This window comes from Spinacia oleracea, chromosome 6 (assembly GCF_020520425.1).
Source record: "Spinacia oleracea cultivar Varoflay chromosome 6, BTI_SOV_V1, whole genome shotgun sequence".
Lineage (NCBI taxonomy): Eukaryota > Viridiplantae > Streptophyta > Magnoliopsida > Caryophyllales > Amaranthaceae > Spinacia > Spinacia oleracea.
The window spans coordinates 98,271,373-98,292,652 of record NC_079492.1 but is presented as its reverse complement, the minus strand read 5'-3'; the positions used below and the strand labels follow the sequence as shown (position 1 = coordinate 98,292,652).

The 21,280-nt window shown below is 36.9% G+C and overlaps 2 protein-coding genes across 6 annotated transcripts in view; one reads left to right on the top strand and one right to left on the bottom strand.

The window, feature by feature from the left end:
* The first annotated feature begins 14,920 nt into the window (after window positions 1-14,920).
* LOC110804291 (ethylene-responsive transcription factor ERF021-like) lies at window positions 14,921-15,896 on the top strand. Its single transcript, XM_022009866.2, has one exon. The coding sequence runs from the start codon at window positions 15,250-15,252 to the stop codon at window positions 15,784-15,786; it is 537 nt and encodes a 178-aa protein (XP_021865558.1). The 5' UTR covers window positions 14,921-15,249; the 3' UTR covers window positions 15,787-15,896.
* Window positions 15,897-18,407: 2,511 nt separating this feature from the next.
* Window positions 18,408-21,280, bottom strand: part of LOC110804279 (probable cytosolic oligopeptidase A) — a 31,995-nt gene continuing 29,122 nt past the window's right edge. For 2 of the 5 annotated variants that reach the window (XM_056833643.1, XM_056833646.1), the window contains exons 14-19: window positions 20,923-21,082; window positions 20,788-20,819; window positions 19,425-19,490; window positions 19,171-19,242; window positions 18,959-19,060; window positions 18,757-18,857 (exon numbers count right to left, since the gene is read on the bottom strand). In XM_056833643.1, coding sequence (XP_056689621.1) covers window positions 18,980-19,060; window positions 19,171-19,242; window positions 19,425-19,490; window positions 20,788-20,819; window positions 20,923-21,082 — 411 coding nt within the window. In that variant the 3' untranslated portion in view covers window positions 18,757-18,857; window positions 18,959-18,979. Of the gene's footprint in view, window positions 18,546-18,756; window positions 19,061-19,170; window positions 19,243-19,424; window positions 19,491-20,787; window positions 20,820-20,922; window positions 21,083-21,280 lie in introns of those variants that run through there. The other 3 variants (XM_056833645.1, XM_056833642.1, XM_056833644.1) reach the window with 2 other exon arrangements.

Below are 21,280 nucleotides of genomic sequence, written 5' to 3'. Positions count from 1 at the left end.
TAGGGTTGTTAAATCTCAACCAGAACTGTTGAACCCGTTGGGTTAATCCGAATTGTTAGGAACCCGAACCGTTAATAACCCATTAGTTGGAACCGAAAACTAACCGTACCGATTACATTCAACCCGAACCCGAACGGTCTCGAAAATATTAAACCGATTAAGATCCGATATCCGATAACAAACCGCCATGCGTCAACCCGAACCGTTTCTACCCAAACCGAATGGAACTGAAAACCGTTAGTGACCCGATTTATTTCAATCCGAACCGTTTCAACCCGGGAAAAATCCCTTCATATCCCGAACTGTTTCAACCCGAACCGTTTACAGCCCGAACTGTTTTAACCCGGACCGTTTACAACCCGAACTGTTTCAACCCGGACCGTTTACAACCCGAACTGTTTACAACCCGTAATCCGTTTACAACCCGTTTAATTCAAACTGTTTAAACTAATTATGATCATCAATTCATCAGTTATTAGTTTATTAGAGTAATAAAATGTAGAATGTTATATTCCTTAATTCTTGACAATGTTATAAAGGTATAAACTCATGAATTTGTATTGTTTTATTAGCCTTGCACTATTTTATTGACTCGTATTCAACTGACTAATCATCTAATCGATCATTAAACTAAATTGATCTAATTCAATACCTTATATAACCTAAGTACTAATCTGACATTGTTTGTAATTTGTATCCGAATTGATCTGACTAAACATGAACTCGACCAGATATGAACCCGACCTGATATGAACCCGACCCGATTACAATCCGGCTAAACCCGTTAACAAACCGAACCGAATTGACCCGACCCAACTACAATCCGACCAGACCCGATATGAACTCGACCTGATTATAACCCGAACCAATATGAACCCGACATAACCCGTTTATGACCCGACCAAATATGACCCGAACCGGTATGAACCCGATTCGACATGAACCTGACCCGACATGAACCCGATCCGATATGAACCCGTACCACATAACCCGAATCCGAACCGAACCGTTAATTTTTTTAACTCAATCCGAACCGAACCGATAGCAAAATGAACCAATTTCAACCCGAATCGATAAATGCGAATCGAAATCGAACCGATGACTCGATTTGACACCCCCTAGTGCCGAGTGCAAGATAAGAATATGTAGCTGGGTACGAGTGTCATTAAGTAACCAATACCGTTTAACTCGTTAAGGGTAAAGGCCGCGTAAGACTTGCTGTACCGGCAAACTACCATAAGTTGGTGTAAAGAATTATAATCTTTTAGGAATTTTCGTGTTTGAAAAATGTTTTAAAGTCATAAATAATGATATTTCATAATCAAACCTTAAACTAATATCCAGTCAAAGTTCCAAAGTTTCTTTCTTCTTTATTTTAGTGATCCAGCTGGTTTCCTCAAGTTAATATCCACAATTCCACAAAGGAGCTTGTGCTTGTGCTGGTTCAATTCATGACTTTCACTATCTACTTATATACAAGTAATACTTTTTTGTAGTTGGACTTGAGTTAGTATTTCGAATCATGAATCTTGTTACCAAACTTTAAGTTTTTACTTAACTTTCTCTGACGATGAAATAAAACCCATTTGTCGGCATGTAAGGGCTTTCTCTTAAGATATTCTTTTTCATTTTTTTTTAAAAAACTAAAGATATGCATGTAGTAGTGTAAGGCAATTTAAGTATTTTCGGATATCTGATATGTATGGCAACACATATATCAGAGTAATAGACAAATAGCTAAAAGACAAAATAGGAAAAAAAGGAAGTACCATTCATGTTGAAAAAAGTACTAATATGTTAAAAAAGTACCATTATTGTTTAAAAAATTACCATTCAATTTCTTTTTTGCCCTTTTACCTATTTTGTCTTTTGCTATGATATGCATCTGCTGGTAGTAATGTAGTTAGTTAGTTACTCAAATTTTTATCTCCCGCAAATACTCGTGTCAGATCTCTGACACTCAGATATGAGTATGATAATAGTATTTCATATCAGAATGCCAAGGTTTTATTGGAAGTAAAGCTTGGAAAAGTGCTTCGTCAGATAGTACCGGGCGGAGTGGTCCGACCGGGCGCAAGGCCAACGGTTGGTTTTCCTTGTGATTGTTTGCTTCCTCGAGATTCTTGTGTAACAACTTATTTAGTTATCTTAATTGCATTAATCATTTGATAATTATAATCATAAGTGATTCCCTTTTATGGTTTGGGGGTTAGATGCCTTTCATGTTATTGAGTTAAAGATCTCATTACACTCTCTTAATGACATTAGTCTCTTGTGGCCTTTGATCATCTTTGCTTGTTACAAATTGATGCTTTCCCTTCTTCTTCGATTTTGGTGAGTGGATTTGTTGGTTACTCTCCATTTTGGTTAATCTCTTATTATATTGAGTTATTAACTCTTGATTGTCATTGATCACTCTTGATCTTTGGAGTTCTTTAACTGTTTGATCTTCCCACTCATCCTTTATATATATATTCTCTCACTTCTTTGGGTGGAGAGATAGAAAATCACTTTGGGATTCTTCTTTGTATTTTATGAGTAAACCTCTTGCCACGATTAATACATGATTACTCATATCTCTTCAAGCTTTTTTTTATTCCTTATTCATTTGGACATAAGTTTATGTGGCTCCATCTCATCACATAAAAGTGCCTTTGTGTGATGAGAGTTGTGTAAACCTTAGGGAACGAATCCGTGAATACAATTGTGCACCCCAGTTGCACCGAATCTTGTTTTCAAGGAAGTGGTTTGGTTACCACGGCGCAACGATTTCCTAAACACGTTCTTATTCTTATTCTATTATTACAACAGGTTTCGAATATCATGACATCACGAAGATTGTGACATAAAACTCTCTTACTGAAGGGCATTTCTCACGTTGTGTCAGATCTCTGACACTCGGATATGAAATACTTTCGTATTAGCTTTGGCTTGTCTCAATAAGAATGCCAAGGTTTCGAATATCATGACATCACGAAGGTCGTGTAACACAAGTATCATATTGAAGGAATTATGTCCTTAGACATTTCCGGCAATTACTAAATATAAATAAGAATTAATATGAATATAATAAGTTAATTATTTTAGTAATCATATTTTCTTGCTAGAGAATAAATGTGATTAGTAGGACAATATTGATTGGACCTACAACTAAAATATATTAATCCTATAAGGCCACACATATAAGCACTAATTGGAATGGGCCCAAAAGGCCCTATGGCAACCGGTCTATTAAGGGAAAGCATGTCGGGCTTTGTTTTTTTTGTGTTAACCTAAAACTCTCACATTATAATAGTTATAATGTCAGGGATTTAGAAATAACGTTCATTCAATATCTGACACAAAAGAAAAATACAAAACCCTAACTCTCATTCTCTAAACGTCGTTCTTCCCAAACAAAGCAAGAGATTGATCGTGATCATTCTCTTCCGTCCTAGCATACGTGGGATTCAGTTGGTGCCTTTGGACTAAGTAGAGGAGCAACGAGTGGAGCTCTTAGATCTTCGAAGCTTGCATACGAACGGGAGAACACGCTACAAAGGTGATTATTCTTTCGTCTTAATCTGATCTATACTATTGTTATGCATGTGATCCTGTGATAGATGTTAGGAAATTGTTTCCTGAAATCCCGCTTTATGCATCTATATTATCCTACAGTGGTATCAGTTTTAGCCTCTTGCATAATTTTTTATGATCATGATTGTATGAAATATTATTATTTTGATTCAATTAAGGGAAGAATTATTTATGGCTTGAATTTGCATAATAAATATATGATATTAATTAATTGAAAATCATAAATCGTGATTTAATTAATTTATGCTCAAAATAAATTTTTAAAATTCCGAATTTTTTTAATATAGGGCCGAAATAAACTGTTAATTTCACACAAAAAGTTTCGGATTTTTAAAAATTAATTTCGTTAGATTTTAAATTATTTTTTGGTTAATTAGATTAATCAATAAAATAATTTGTTAACAATTAAATATTTAATTTTTAATTTGTTAAATAAATTTACTGATTATCCCCTATTTTTTATATGAAAGCCAAAATTTTTTGGTAATTTTTTAACTATTTTTCGGAATTTTTGTATATTAATTATTGAATTTGGTTAATTTTTATGTTTAATTCGATTAATCATAAAATTTAAGAATAAAAATTAAAATTCTTGATTTTATTTGTTAAGAAAATTCAATAGATCAACCTGGTAATTAATTTTGAATTTTTCGGATAATAATTGTTATTTTTCTGAATTTTTTGAATATGAGATAATTATGCCAATTCTTGTTAGATTTAATTTTAATAAAGATTAATAGTGAAATCTAGATCTCAACAAACCTAAAATTCAGTTTAGATTTTGTTGATTTATTCAAAATTTCTAGCATAATTTTCGGATAATTAAACCCTAATTAAATTGTTAATCTTTAAACAAAAGTTGGATAAAGATTTCATATTTAGGTAATTGTTACCAAATTAAAAGAAAAACCTCCATGGCTGGGTGGCCACCACCTGCGACGGTGGAGCCACGGTGGAGGGAGAATCAAGGCGGACTTCCGGCAGGCATACGGGCGGCGAACGGGCGGCAGGAGAGGTGGCGTATCGACGCTGCACTACTGCTGCATTTACGTATTGACGCTCGATGGTTGGCCTGACTGCCGCCTTCTGCTGGTGGCTGGGGTCAACCGGAGCTGGGATTGTCAGCCGGTGTGCCTCAGGCCAGTGTTCATTGTCGTGTGATGACGTGAGAATGTTAGATTTAATCGTTATGCCTTAAATGTCGAGGGTGTTGGGAGGTAAATTGCAGACTTGCTGTTGCTGATGCATTTAATTAAAAACAAAGCCCAACATGCTTTCCCTTAATAGACCGGTTGCCATAGGGCCTTCTGGGCCCATTCCAATTAGTGCTTATATGTGTGACCTTATAGGATTAATATATTTTAGTTGTAGGTCCAATCAATATTGTTCTACTAATCACATTTATTCTCTAGCAAGCAAATATGATTACTAAAATAATTAACTTATTATCTTCATAATTAATTCCTATTTATATTTAGTAATTGCCGGAAATGTCTAAGGACATAATTCCTTCAATCTCCCACTTGTCCGAAGACAAGAACGCAATGCTAAATTCCTTAAGTCTCTTAATGCCAAAATTTGATAACACACTGTTATTCACAAATTCTAGTTTCTTGATCGCCGAGTTCGAACTGTTCAAATAAAGATTAACATTTTAATCCCATTCCGCATGGCCATACAATTTTCAGTTCTGGCTCATCAAGAGGCCCAGACACCATTCCTATCAAATAGGAGGACTTATTCACTCTTGTATGACCATAACTCCCACTCAATTCTTAGCCCACCTGATCACTGCCTTTATAACCTCCTTTTATGGCGCGGCGTTTAACAACGTCAAGGTTAAACTAATTGTCTCGTGGTTATTAAGACATACTCATGTCTAAGGAATCCACTAAATATAGAAGTTTGATTCTACTTTTAGAATCTAGTTAGGTCAAGTCTCAATGCATCAAGTATACATCCATATAATCAATTAGACATCCCTATGTCTCCATAGCCCATGGAACTGCACTATCAATTAATTACATGCTAGTCTTCACATAAATCACTTATGTCCAATTTAGTGATTTAGACTAGGGACTTTAATAAGTTGTGATTTCAGTTCACTTTATAGGGTTCCATTATCACAATGTTTTCGATAATCCTATTTGAAAACACAAGTTATTTGGACATTTTATTTAATACTAAACCAAATAATTAAATAAGAATGAACTTTTATTGATAAACATTCAAAGCATAATAAATGTCTTTACAATTGTGAACACGAAGTAAACAACCTAAAGTCATTCTCCCATATGCCTAAGCCCCATAGACCTAGTATGACTCTCATGCTTAGGTTGAGCAAGCGGTTTAGTCAGAGGATCAGCCACGTTATCCTCAGCATGAACCTTGCTTACTTTCACATCTCCTCTTTCAACGATCTCTCGAATATGATGGAATCTCCCGAGCACATGTTTGGACTTTTGGTGTGATCCGGGTTCCTTGGACTGAGAAATGGCACCATTATTGTTACAATACAACTCAAAGCCATTTTCAATGCTAGGAACTACACCAAGTTCACTAATACAAGACCATGAAAGAGATACTACTCCCACTCAACTTCTTGTATATACAAGACATATGACGTTCGTTCAATACCCAAGATGCTCTTAATATTTTGGCAACATATATCCCCGAAGAAGAGCAAGAGGATCAATTGTGTTGGTAACACATAAAGAAAGACAAAAGTGATTATTGGTTTATGATGAGAGCTCTTCAATTGGAGGATAACCAAATCAATAGTTCAAGCCCAATACTTCAAATTCTGGAAATTCTTTCTTGTAGTAACTTCTATCCCCTATGGAAGCATTCATTATGGAGAATATTACCACGCTCCCTCCTTACTAAAAAAAAAAAATCTACATTCCCTCCTTACTGCGGAAAATCTATAGAAAAGGAGAATCATTCACACTCAACAATTGTAATTTAATTGCCCTTGTGGCTCATTCGCACCCAAAAAAAAGTGTGTCTTATTAGGACAATCAAGAAATATAAGGTCATTTGTTTCTTACTTGCCAAGTAACAAAGAGGATTTGGAGGAGAAGCGTGTTGGGATTTGTATCAAATAACCACAACAATATTCCTATTCAACAACGACTAATGAATTTTTTGAATCTCTTCTTTAACCAGGATGGAGAAGACATAGGATTGTGAAATTTACCTCAATTTTGTGGTCAATATGGCTACATAAAAACGATAATTATATCTAGAGGCATGAGTGTTAATGTGGAGAATGTTCTCCGTTTATCATATTCACATGTCCAAATATAGGAGATAATGCAGGAATTGTGTGTTAGAAGAGCTTAACACTAGGGCTCTGTGACCCACCTGGACCGACTCGAGAAGATTACCACTTTCAAGAATGGTCATCGCCACACGGGGAACGAAGGAAATGTGTCCTTCACCCAACCTGCATTAGTCTAATAACCAAGGTTTAGATAAATTACGAATAATTAATTCAGTAAGATCAAGTGATCCGAACAGCTAGCTGAAACAATGTTTCTGATCAGTGAGTTCTAATCCTTATTAGGATCATAACTTACTCTTGACTGAACCTACAAGGTCACACAAATGACATAAAAAAAATCTCTGGATTAAATGAATCAGAAATTCATAATTGGTATTCAGGAAATTAGTTCGGAAAACGTAAATATACGATAAGTCGTCGAATTATAATCGTATATCGCATTGCGTATATTTGTAACCTAGGCGAAATGAATAATGGTATCGTATGATGTTGGATCGTCAAGTACTATACGATAAGCATTGGACGAAAGGCCATCGGATCGCATACGAGGAGCAACCCACGAGCCGAATGCGCGAAGCACTCGAGGCCCATGGTTGGCAGCTCGATGTGTGCGAAGGAGCAGCAGGAACAGTCGGCCCATGGCCAAGCCGTGCTGCGCGCCGGCTAGCAACAACACAACAGCGCCAACAGCTGGCTTGGGCGCGACCCAAGCCCCAGCGCTGGGCTGTGCGGGTGTGTGTGTTGGCCGGCCAAGGCCTTAGGCCTTTTGTGGGTTAACACATTTAATACGTAAGGATTATTTTAATGCCCCTAGTCCTTAGTTCTCCATATACTAACCTAATTCATTCAACCCTAAACACAAGAACAAGAACCATAATTCTCTTGTGCCTCCATTGTTGAATATTCCCAATAGCGTACTACCTTGAAACAAGATCTAAGATATCGGATTCAAGGCGGATCTGCACGTTGTCGGTGGACGTTTGTAGAGGAACTACAAGTGGAGTTCTTGTTCGTGTTCGTAGACTAAAGGGGAGTACACACATCGAATGTAAGTGTGCTTAATTTATACTTTTACATGGATCATGGATTCGGGATTGTTTCCAGTTGGTTAATTCGATTAACTGTAAATCCCAGCAGTGGTATCATGAGCTTCATGTTTTAAAGTATTTTTTAGCATATTATTTAATTGGTTGAGTTTTCTGTTATTTTTTCCGGATTATTGGATGAATCGTGAAAAAGTGCTGTTTTCAAAAGTGTCGGATTTTCATTTTTTTTGAGTTTTTTTTGATTGGAATCGACATTCTAATCTGGGCTTCTGAGCCACCACCCATAATTTTGAGATTCTGTCTCTAAGTTGGACTTTTTCGTTTAAAAACAATTAAATCATGAATAAAAACGATTGAAAAAATTATTTATGATTGCTAATCAACATATTATTAATTGATATTTTTTTTTTGGCAAATAATAGTGAATTATATTACCAAAGAGAGAAACACCCTCACAATAGAGTCAACAACCAGCAGTTCCCCCTCAAGGGAACACCACAACAAAACTACACAGAATCAGGACATCTACTGATTCCTACAAGCTACAATGAAAAGAATCCTTCTAACAACACTGTCTACAGGATCAAGCTTCTTACTAAACACACTAGCATTTCTCTGAAGCCAAACTGCATAAACAGTTTCAATAAAAGCTACACTACAATGCTGATCCTTCTTCTTTGTACCTCTACTTTTGACTGCTGCCCACTGTACCTCTTCTTGCCAGCTTTTGATGTTCCTTTGAATACCCAACTGCACCAACACTGTTCTCCAGATATCTTGAGAGTAGTGACACTCAAAGAACAGATGAGACAACTTTTCATCCTGCACCTGGCAGAATTCACAAACACCATCAATATTGAGGTTCCATGATAACAACCTATCTTTAGTAGGTAACCTATTCTGCAGGGCCAGCCAAGTGATAAAGGTAGCTTTAGGACTGGCTTTGCTATTACACACTATTCTTTTCCATTGAACCTGAGTGCCACCAGTATGAAGAGCCTTATACATTCTACTGATCTTGAATTTCCCATTCACAATGAACTGATCCACCCCACCAGTTTGCACCAAAATATCCCTCTGTTGCCAAATCTTCTTCAGAGACCAAGTGAGCCCATTAGGGACAGGCATGGTCCAGAAGTCATGATGTTTCACATAGTAGGTGTGGATCCATTTCACCCAGAGCCTATCTTGCTTCATTGAAAGTGCCCAACAATGTTTTAACACAGCAGCTTTATTCCAGGTTACCAAATTCTTCAAATTCCACCCTCCACAACTTTTGGGAAGACACATGTCATCCCAAGCTACAGGTGCTTTCTTAGACCCCAGATCAGAGCCTGTCCACAGGAAACACCTACACAGCTGCTGAATCTCCTTCATCACTTTCTTTGGCATGACAAAAATCTGACACCAATATAGCTGCATACCAAATAGAACAGATTTAACCAGTTGCAGTCTCCCTGCATAAGATAGGAACTTTGCAGTCCAGCTTCTAATTCTGGCACTAGTTTTCTCAATAAGAGGCTTACAATCAACATATCTCAGTTTCCTGGTGGTAAGGGGAACCCCCAGGTATCTAAAAGGAAAGGAACCTTTTTGGATACCAATTGCATCAACTATCTGTTTCTCCACATCAGCAGGGATACCAGCAGTATAAAATTCACTTTTATGTAAATTTGCACTAAGACCAGAAGCAGCAGAAAATTTTAAAAAGGCACCAAACAAGGAGTTAACAGAAGGCACATCTGCTCGAGCAAACATCAGCAAATCATCAGCAAACATCATATGAGAAATCCCCAACTTTTTACACCTTGGATGAAAATTGAACCTCCCCTCTGAAGTGGCAACAGCAAGACTTCTTGATAAATATTCCATTCCCAGGGCAAAAAGGTATGGGGACATAGGGTCACCTTGTCTCAAGCCTTTCTTTGCAGGAATAGGCATAGTTGGAAAACCATTCACCAAAATTGAATAAGAAACAGTACTGAGACATTGCATCACCCACTTGATAAACAAATCTGGAAAACCTAACTCTTGCATCATAGACTTAAGAAAAGGCCACTCAAGGGAGTCATAAGCCTTTTTTAGGTCCACTTTGATCATACATCTAGGAGAAATGTGTTTCCTAGAATAACACTTCACTAGCTCAGTAGCTAACAGGATATTATCAGCAATATTCCTGCCAGGAATGAAGCCAGCTTGGGCATTATTCACCACCTCCCCAATGACTGATTGCATTTTGTGAGTTCAAATTTTTGAGATTAATTTGTACACAACTGAACAACAGGCAATAGGTATGAAATCCTTGATATTAGTAGCATTCTGCACCTTAGGAATCAGAGTAATTGCTGTGTTGTTGACTTGTTTCAACATTCTCCCTGTGGCAAAGAATTCCTGTACAGCTCTATATATGTCATCCTTCAGAATATCCCATGTAGATATGAAGAACTGACTGTTAAACCCATCTAATCCTGGAGCTTTGTTGATATCAATACCTTTCAGTGCTAGATCTATCTCCAAGGTAGTTACAGGTAGAACTAGAGCCTGTGCAGAATCTGCAGACAATTGTTTCCCTTTCCTCACAACTGAAATATCAATGCCCTCTAATGAAGGACCAGCAGAGCCAATTAGATCATGGTAGAAGGTACTGATCTCCTTCTTAATGTCTTCAGACTTGATTAGCTTTACCCCCTGACTATCATATAAGATATCAATACTATTCTTGGTATGTCTCTCTTTCATAGCATTAAAAAAGAATTTTGAATTTGAGTCACTAGTTTGCAGCCACTGGATTCTTGATTTTTGCTTCCAAGCACACTCTTGAACTTTGAGGAATTTTTTTAGTTGCATGATGTGACCCCTCTCCTTCTCCTGTAAACTAACATCAGATGGAGAGTGAGCTAGCTAGCTTTGAGAATCATCAAGTTCCCCTCTAACAAAATCAATTCTCTCCTCCAGTCTTGCAAATTCCTTATGATGGAGATGCTTAAGGCCTTTCTTAACAGCTTTCAACTTCTGCCACACTTGAAACATAGCAGTGCCAACAACAGGAGTATCCCACCCTTCCTGTACAACCTGCCTAAAACACACATGAGAAGCCATGTAATTAAAGAACTTGAAGGGTCTGCTACCTTGATGGTGAGCAATATTACAGTCCAGTAAAAGGGGAGAGTGGTCTAAGATTCCATGATTCAAATAGTCCACACACACTTCAGTGAAGATACTCTGCCAATCACAGCACCCAAAGGCCCTGTCAATTCTAGAGGATATTCTTTGATCACCTTGGCCTTTATTACTCGAGAAGAACATGTTACCACAACTTTTAAGTTCAGTGATCCCTGCAGCCTGAATACACTCTTCAAAATCTTTTGTTTCTGCAATCTGAACTGGATTTCCATTTACCCTATCACCTGAAAACAGCACAGAGTTGAAATCTCCCATGATTAGCCATGGCTTTGTCAAAACTGCACTAAGATTCACTAACTCATTCCACAATGGTCTCCTATGCTCAATGGTGTGGAGCCCATACACTGCAGTAAAACACACACTAAACAACCCATCTTTATCACTCAGATCTCCATGGATAGTCTGATCAGTGTTCCTAATCAACTGAAAGTTCACCTTATTGTGTTTCCATCCAATCCATATCCTACCTTTAGGAGAACAAGTATAGTTCATCTCCCAAAGCCATAACACTAATATTATGATGACTCAAAATCTTCTTAACCTCCACCACCTTACTAGGGTCATTAAGACCCCTCACATTCCAGGAGCAGATTATCATGGTGGGTATTCATTCTCCCCCCCCCCCCCCTCAACTCCATCCTCATCTAGAGAGAACTCTGGTGCAATGCCAACCATAGTATGCACTTGAGCAAGACCAAGGGAACTTTCATGTGTTCTAGATTCTCTCCTCCTCCTAGAAACATCCCTCCATCCATCATCTTGAACATTTTGTTGCTCATTCTGACCACTAGGAGTGTGTTCTGTCTCAGCATCCTTCTCATCCACTACTCTATCAATCACTGGAGCATCATGATTAGGCTTTACAGCATCTGCTTGGACTTTTTTTGATTTCCACACCTTTTTTTACTTTCTTAGGCATATGAATTGCAGGCTGGAATCTAGTAGAATTACTCTTTTTCACTTGACAATCATGCCCAATCACCTTGCAGTCTTTACAGAATGGGGGAAGCCAGTCATAATCCACTTTTTGTGTGAAGGAACGGCATGTAGAATCCTGGATAAGCACTGATTTAGGCATGTCTTTAGTGACATCTACTTCAATCAACATTCGAGCAAAGGAGATCCTAAGCTACTTGGAAGTGCACTCATCAGCAAAGAGAGGAACACCAATCAAGCTACCAATCTTGCTAAGGGAATCAGGACCCCAACAACACAATGGCAGATTAGGTAATCTCACCCAAACCGGAATAACTCTAAGTACCTCCTCCTTGAAATTGAAACTTGCAGTCCATGGTTTTGTGCACCAAAAAAGGTATGTGGACCAACCACCAGAACTGCATCTCTGTCCTTCTTGGAACCGAATTTGACTATGAAATAGCCATCATCATGGAGAAACACCTGAGGTTTACTAACATTAATAATTGATATTTATCCTACTAATTGTTTATAATTATTATGAAGTTTAAAAATTTATTTCGTTCATAAATTTTAATAAAAAAACTCTAATTCCGGAATCCCTAAATTATTGATTTTTACGACCGAAAATTAATTAGATTAATTGGTTAGATCTTAAAATTTGTTTAGGCGAGTATGAGAATATGATTTCATGTTTAAATAGTTCATTTAAAAATTCAAGGATTAAAATTTTGATTAGATTCGTTAATTTTAATCAATCACCTAAACCAATTTTGATAAAAATATGAAATTTAAGTGTTTGGAACGATTTAAGTGTTTGGACTGGTTTATCTAAAGTATTCAAATTCTAGTTGATTATAATATTTTAATTATGGGCTCATAAGTTTTAATAAACATGTATGCGTAGTCTACGGGTCAAAAGTCAACCAATGGTCAATATTAAACCTCAACATTTAAATGTACCATTGAAAGGGGAAAACGGAAAAAAGCAGATCACAGAAACTTGCCAAGAAGTTTCAAATAAAATGTCAGGGTGGGGTATTTGGCGAGGCTTTAACAACACATCCTCCATGCTCTTCACCTACAAGCAAGCTCAAGAACCAACCTTATCTCGTTGTTTGTGCTTCTCTCCACACATATATCCTAACAGAAAGTTCCCTCGAACTGTCTTCTAAAACCTTATATGTGTTTGAATACTGAAAAGTCTTAGAATTTCAAACCATGAAATCCATTTGTTGGTGTTAGCTTAGATCACGAAGCAAGATCAAATTCCCTCTCTCTCATAAGATACCAAGATGTTTTTCTTGGTATTCCACCAAAATGGATTATTTGGAAAATGTTCAAGGGTGTTCTGGCCATAAAGGAGAATATTTGATCTCGAGGAATTGAGATCGATTTAACTTGTGATACTTGCTCTATAATGATGGATGATTCTCAACATTTGCTTCGGTTTTGTTCGTTGGCACAACGTGTTTGGAAGAGTGGATCTTTGGATATCTACTCAAATCATAATGAGAATCTAAGTATTATTGACTGGATTCTTTACTATATCCGGCTTTTGGAGTCATGATGGAAAGGATCGGAACAGGTTGACATACTTCGTTGCTACTTTATGGAGTATGTGTGTTACACGAAATAATCACATTTTCCCAGGAATGACTAGAGATATTGCTTCAATATTATCAAGTATCAATGAGGCTTTACAACGATATCATATTGGCCAACTACAAGGTGTGACAAACCTTAGTTGCATTGAAGTTGATGGAGCATGGAAGAAACGAACAAAAGTGCAGGTATGGGATGGGGGTTAACTTAACATGGCCTCATCATTCGAAATATCACTAGTGGTTGTACTTTAGGTATGGCCTACTCCGCAACACATGCAACATACTTAAAGGCAATGGAGTGGGCTTTCACTTGTTCGATGACTGATATTACCATCTTCACTGACTCAACGAATTTAGTGGTTAATCTCATAGCGAGAGGTTCTCAGGATATACAACTTCATTGGACAATGTCCACTATTCTGCAACGAGGAAAGGATTTCAAGCATTACGACATTCGTAAAGTTGACCGAGAACATGTCAGTACTGCACATGCGTTGGCACAAACAACTATCAATGGAGGCATTACATACGCCAGCTTTGCACTAAAACTTGGCTAGATTTATTTCATGTATTTAATTTAGTACTTTTACTGTATGTAAAAAAAAAAAAATTAAATTGAATTTTACTGAACTGAACCGAAATAAAATTCAACAAAAAGAACATGGCCTAACGCAAACATAAAAAAATTAAAAAATAAAATTTTGGGTTTTTGGGCTTATTTGGATCTAAAGTTCTAAACTCCCTTCAGTCTGATTTTTTTTAAAAATCAATCCGATCCGGATTGTTTTTTGGATAAAAAATTATATGTTTTCTGAATTTCCCAGGTATAACTTATGTCCCACAAAAGTAAGACAAAAATGTGGTACAAATATTTAGAGGTAGGTAAAATAGATTAGTAGTAGGGCCAGGCTCCAAAAACCTGTTCTACTTCTGCCACTTAAGATTAAACCGCGTCTTAAACAGGGGATCTTATTGGCTATTTTCAGTGTCACTATATTTTCAATGCTCCAATAGTTGCCAAGTCTGAGCAATAAAAATGTTAATCTTTGTTATGATTCATGTACCAGTACAACACTCCAAAGTATATTCACTGTCGGATCCATAAATTATATATAACGGGAATGGAATCACTTTAAAAATGAATGATAAATTAACTAAAATTAAGTATTCATAATAAAAAATTATGTAAAAGTAACTAAAATTAACAAAAAATAAGTATTTACAATAAAAATTAATGAAACTTACTAAAATTAACTTTAAGGCGTATGGGGTTATGTGACCCCACATACTGTACACTGGTTCTGCCACCGTGTACAACGCTTAAGACAGAAGACGAAAGATGAAAAGATTATTCAGACGTGTGGGTTGGCCAATTGGTTGCCAGAAGAATGCCATACATCTATAATCCATAGTTAAGCATGTAGCAGCTAGGAAGGTCACTCTGTTAGTGTATAGACTACATTAATTAGTGCCCCACATTGAATCTCCACTTACTAATTAAGAGGATCATTATCATTTTAAACAGCTTAAGTAACTATAAATATGAATACATGTCAATGTTATGTCAATCAATTTGAGATAAAACTTAATACTAATACTAATACTAATACTACTAGTATAATATTAATTAATATCCATGGAAGATAATAACAGTTATGGTCGGAGGGGTGGCATTGCTTCGACTTTCAGGGGAGTAAGGAAGAGGAAATGGGGTAAGTGGGTGTCAGAGATACGTGAACCAGGGAAGAAGACAAGGATATGGTTAGGAAGCTTTGATACACAAGAGATGGCAGCTATTGCATATGACGTGGCTGCATTTCATCTTAGAGGGTGTGGAGCTCACCTCAACTTTCCAGAGCTTGTAAACGAACTACCTTGCCCTGCTACTTCTGGGGCAGAAGACATTCGTAGAGCGGCTCAGAGTGCTGCAGCTTCCCTTCAATCAAGGGGTAACCTTCAAACGACTGTCCAACCCTCATACTCCTCTCCAGCTAGGGTTGGTTTATCGCCTTTACAAATCCAGGCTATTAACGAGTCACCTTTGGAATCACCACAAATGTGGTCAACAATGACAGACACTCTCATGCTCGATGACTCATTCATCTACTCTAACGACGTCGACATGAATGCCGGGTGGGAGGAAGAAGTCCCTGATGACTCCCTATGGGATTAACAAGTTCAATTGTCATACCGTACACCATGTAATCAGGTGGGAACTGCAAATTTTTGTGCTATTCACCTACTGCAACTGGATACCAAATACTAATACCATTAATGCTTCAATTTTAACTAATGCAATTAATATCTTGTTATGCTAATTTAAACGTTGATTTCTACTACTGTATAAGTGTACTAAGTACCAATATTGTTCATCTCATGCAATGCAATGCAACTGATGCAACGCTCACATGAGTCTCCTGGTAGTATTATATTTCCGGAGTGCTTTGTCTACTAGCTTGTTTCTTTCTTTTTTTTGTTTTGGTTAAATTAAAGTGGCTTGTATTTTAATATAATCTTCTCATTCATTATATTCTAATCGATCAATTTTGTGTTGGTCCATTGTGAGTTTTGTAGTGGTATACTTTTAGGAACGTGTTTGTTCCATTATTGTACTGTAATTTCCAAAACTGGTAATAATATCAATGTAGTAAAAACATTATATAAGTTGAGTTTTGCAAACATTTCCATTTGTATATGGTAAGCGGCTAATTTTTATTTAGGGAGTGAAGGCAGTTTATGGTGCGCAGTTATGTGCTAAATAGAGAGTCCATTACAAAAGTGATCGGCCTAACACAAATCTACATACGTACTACATCTCGATTTAGATGTACTGACTTTTAGTGCAGGGAATATGATCAGCTGAAAAGTGAAACCAGCCAAGCAATTAAAGCAGGTCATCGGGTTGGGGTTGGGTCGGGTTTGGTTGGGTCTCGGGTCATGATCAGATCAGATCGGATCGTTTCGGGTCAATATTTCATCCGGGTTGAGTTTGGGTTCAGCTGGATCGATTTCAGGTCGAATCATGTCAGGTTTTTTCCTATCCCGGGTTCAGGTCGGGTTCGGATCGGGTCACATTTCGATCAGGTTTGATTTCGTGTTCGGATCTTACCAGGTCGGGTTTACGTCGATTTGTAGCAAGTAATTTCGGGTTCGGGTCTTATCGGGTCGGGTCTTATCGGGTCGGTTTGCAACACAATTATTTTCAGGTTCGGGTCTTGGATTGGACGGATAATAATCGGATCAGATAGAATTCAGGTCGAGTCACTCTCGGGAACGGGTCAAACTCGGGTCTGGTGATTAACTTTTACATTTTAATTATTTTATATTGTAAAAAATATTGTTTAACTTATTTTTAGAGTTAAATTTTATATAGACGAAATAACCGCGTGTTTTGTCAAGTCAATAGATGTATAAAGTGAATATGGATTACGAACCATTGATCGATTTGGTCATCTCAAAATGTGAAAGTGAAAAACATTTACTCCTGCGACTCGAATTTCATTTATGGAATGAGGGGTAAGTGAGTGGGTCTCGAGCCAATGTGAGTCTCCTATGTGATAGTGTAACCATTTTTCTCGTTGTTGAGCACATTGACATAGATCGCGCAGACAAAGAGAAAGATTGTCAGTTAGGATGTTAGATTCAATTCCTACCTTTCATCTCATCCAAATTGCAAAAAATAACTCAAAAGTATTGTAAAAACAAAACAAGTTTTACTTTACTTTTGTTTATTTATACAAAAACGTTAAGTTGTTCAACACGTTTTAATTTCTTCGCATTTTAATTTTTCAGTATCTAGTAATAAATAATTAAAATAGATTTATCGTTGAAGTTAATATTTGGTCATGTCAATGACAAGTCGGGTTATGAACAGGTTGGGTAAATCAGATTATCACAGATCGGGTCAATAGCAGGTTTCATCGAGTTACATTTCGGGTTGACATCGGGTCTCGTATCGAATCGGGTTCGGGTCATTATTCGGTCGGGTCAGTTCGGTTATCGTCATCATCGGGTCGGGTGTAGCATCTTATTAAAACCGATTATCGGTTTTTTCGGGTCGGGTACAAGTCGATTTTCGGATTACCTGTTTTTACCATAATTTCGGGTCATGGTCGGTCACGGGTTCGTTTGGTTCATGTCGAGTTTTCGGGTCGGGTCAGTTTTTGACAGCTCTAGATGCCCCCTTAAGAAACCTTAGGACTACACCCTCGATTTTAATAACCTGTACCTTGCTTGGACTCGCAACAAAGAAGTACTACCCCTTCTCAAGATTTCAATAACCTTCACAACACTTAATGCACGTTGGCACGTGAGGTGCACACGCTGAAACACCCCCATAAGATAATCGAGTTCATGGGAGCATATCATCAATTGCTCTCCTAAAATTTCTTAGATAAAGGCACTAGATAACCTATCAAAAGGTGGACACGGATTATTATACAAGATATGTAACCATTATCCTTGATATTTTGTCTCGGTTTCATCTTTCACAGGAACCTTCCAATCCAAAGAAAGACTAAAAACATTTATGAACTTTTTGTTTGTACACGGAAAAATAAGAACTTGAGGTAACCAAAAAGTAATCAAGTGGCAGGGTTGTAGTTTTACAAAAGTTCGCAAGAAACAATACACTATACATTCCAATCACCCTTTGTCTAACAATGAATTACTTGTCTAAAATGAAATGATCATTTGTTTTGTTTAAGAACATACTTTCAATAATTGCTTCTTATTATTATTATTATGTAGAAATACTTGAACACAAAATATTGTTAAGAGTAAGAGAAATGCGGATACCACAGCTATAACAACAATATTTTTTCGTCAATTCTTTTCCAATATTTTATGTGTAGAATAGGACTACATACCTGCTTGCTGATTATTCAACTACGGAGCAGCAACTGTCACCTCTAAAAGTTCTTATGATTCTCACTGTATCAGAAACAGGAGTAGAACTCCAATTATAGAGTGCAGCTATCTATCTCCTATTACAAAAGGGCTAAATAACAAATGCTTACACAATGTAAAATAATGAAACATAAACGTAATAAGGAAACCAAGTTTCGCGAACATTTATCAGATACTAATTGCACGCGACACTTGGTTTCCCTTTTTGCAATCAAATAGTAAAGCAACACAACCATTGGTGGAAACTAAAATCTTTAGACAAAATTACCAATCAAAAATAGTTACAAGAGAGCGGAACCTGACCAGTTCAGGCTACTAGAAGGAAAAACATTAGCCCTGTGTTAAAAGTCCCTTATGAGATATAGAAGCAACTCTCAACTGTAATCACAAAGGATTAGGTTTAAGTTGGCAAATGGGTAATATATTTTCAGACCTACCAAACAAGAGAATGGACATGATCATGCTGGAACTGTTAACAAGCCATTGTGACGGAGAAGTGGTTCCGGAGATGGCTCGCGTCCACGGAATTCTACAAACACCTGTTATGAAGACAACCAAAAGAACTGTAGGAACAGTTTTACAGAATAAAGGAAAAACGTTCGGAAACAGAGAGAAGATGTTTGAGATCCTCGCTATAAAGGCAGCTTACCTCTAAAGGTGCTTTGCCACCTCCAAGAGCAAGAATCGTCTCTCGGAATCTGCGTCCTGTTTCTATGACAGCCTGATAAAACAAAAACAAATATCATGATAAAATCAGTTTTGCTTCTAACACTCAGGACAGCAATGATTAAACATTCTTTAGGCCAGTCCCGAGAAAGGCTCCCCTCTGAGTCTCCCCCCCCCCCCCCCCCAAACAAACAAAAAGAAATAGCACCGATCTAGCTATCTCTCGTCACTCCGTACCTTATCATCATCTAATCCAGCATCCTCAAATGCTGAGAAAGCATCAGCCGATAACACTTCCGCCCACTGCATTACAAGCACAATTAACTCAAGTTAAACTTAGCTGGAAGATGCATAGCAAAGTCATGAAAATATCAACTATAACGGAATCAGAAATAATTAAATCACTCCCTCCTCACATGGCTCAAACTTCTTCCACTACAATGAAGAGAGCAGAGAACACATTATATGGCTTGCACATTTCATAAAACCCAAAGAAAGTGCATCTTCCCAACCAAATACTAACAAGGTTTGCCAGAACTAACTCTGCAGGGAATGATATCAATTTCAATTTAGTAGGCACAGGATCAATTTGAAATCCAATTACTCTCCAAAATTGACTGTCTAGACCTCCCAAATTAAAAGTCAGTTTGTAAACTTTGATCAACAATAATATAAAACATATGTCGATCGAATGTGTGCCAACTATACTTGTTGGAATTGTCTCTAATAGAAGATTCTTGAAATATTATACTCTATAACTTTAGCTACTATTGTATTAGGCAATTTAAAAACGGACCTCGAAGACCAAATATGTTTCTCTAAAATGATCAATTCCAATCTAAAACAGACTAATCCAGAAAAAGGGAGTACTAATAAAGTTGAAAACAGACAAAATTCTGGAATTAGACTGAAATTGACAGAGAAACACAATCTAAAGTTCTAAACCCAATGGATGGTTCAAAGCAATACAAAGTGTCATTAAAATGAAGTGATAAAAGGTATTTCCAGGCTTCATGTTTGATTATTAGTTTGCAACTTAGATGACTATTACAGTGCATTGTGGTTGACTTGAACTTTTATGTCCATAATGTTCTAAACGGTGAATTGTCATATTTTGGAATGGTACCTTTAAGTCACGGATGGTAGTCATCACGTGACACTTAGCTGTGGTATTGGTGAACCATGATATTATCTAGTAAATAAAGTTAACAGCTTAGATTTTGTTGTTTACATTAAATATAAGAATTGGTGAGTGAAAAAAAAACATTAAATATACTCCGTTTGTTTTAAACACTTCTTTTTTAGAGGTTGTACTTAATAAACTTTGACAACATTTTTTACTATTACTTCATATATGATTTTTTCTAATCGTGTGGAATCTTGTTTGATAGGTCTTCAATAGATTTTCGCACGTTGAAATTATACACCTTTTTTTTTTAAAGTAAGGCCAATAGGTGTATAATTTTTACTAATACGTAATTATTGATATTAGCGGTCAAAGATGCTCGTTGAAGACCGTGAAAAACACTTGTTGCACTTGTTAAAAGACGGAGGGAGTACATTAATCTGACCAATGCTTAGGAATTAAGAGATAAATTACCTTGTAACTGTAGTATCCAGCAGCATATCCCCCTATCAATCAAAGGGGAGTTATTTTAGTCAAACAATTTATATAATCCACCAGACCACAGGACTACAGGAGACAGTCAGGTTTTATAGGACAATCGATACGAACCTGCAAATATATGGCTGAAACCGCAAAGGAACCGATCTTCAGGTAATGGTGGAATAATTTGTGTTCTCTTGCTGATTCTTTGATCAACATCATAGATGGATTCTGAACCTCCAGGTACATACCGTGTATGCAACTCCAAATCCAAAGAAGCAAACTTTAACTGAACATGAAAACACATACTTAGCAAACAATAAAATTTCAGCTTTGATTAATTGCTTTAGGTAATCGATTGGAGAATTATAAAGTACAGCCCTAAAGCACAAGAGTAGGAATAAAGATGACCAATAAAACACATTATTCAAACACATTATATGTACTGTTGCTTCTCCCTATGGTTTTGATGAAAACAAAAGCAAAC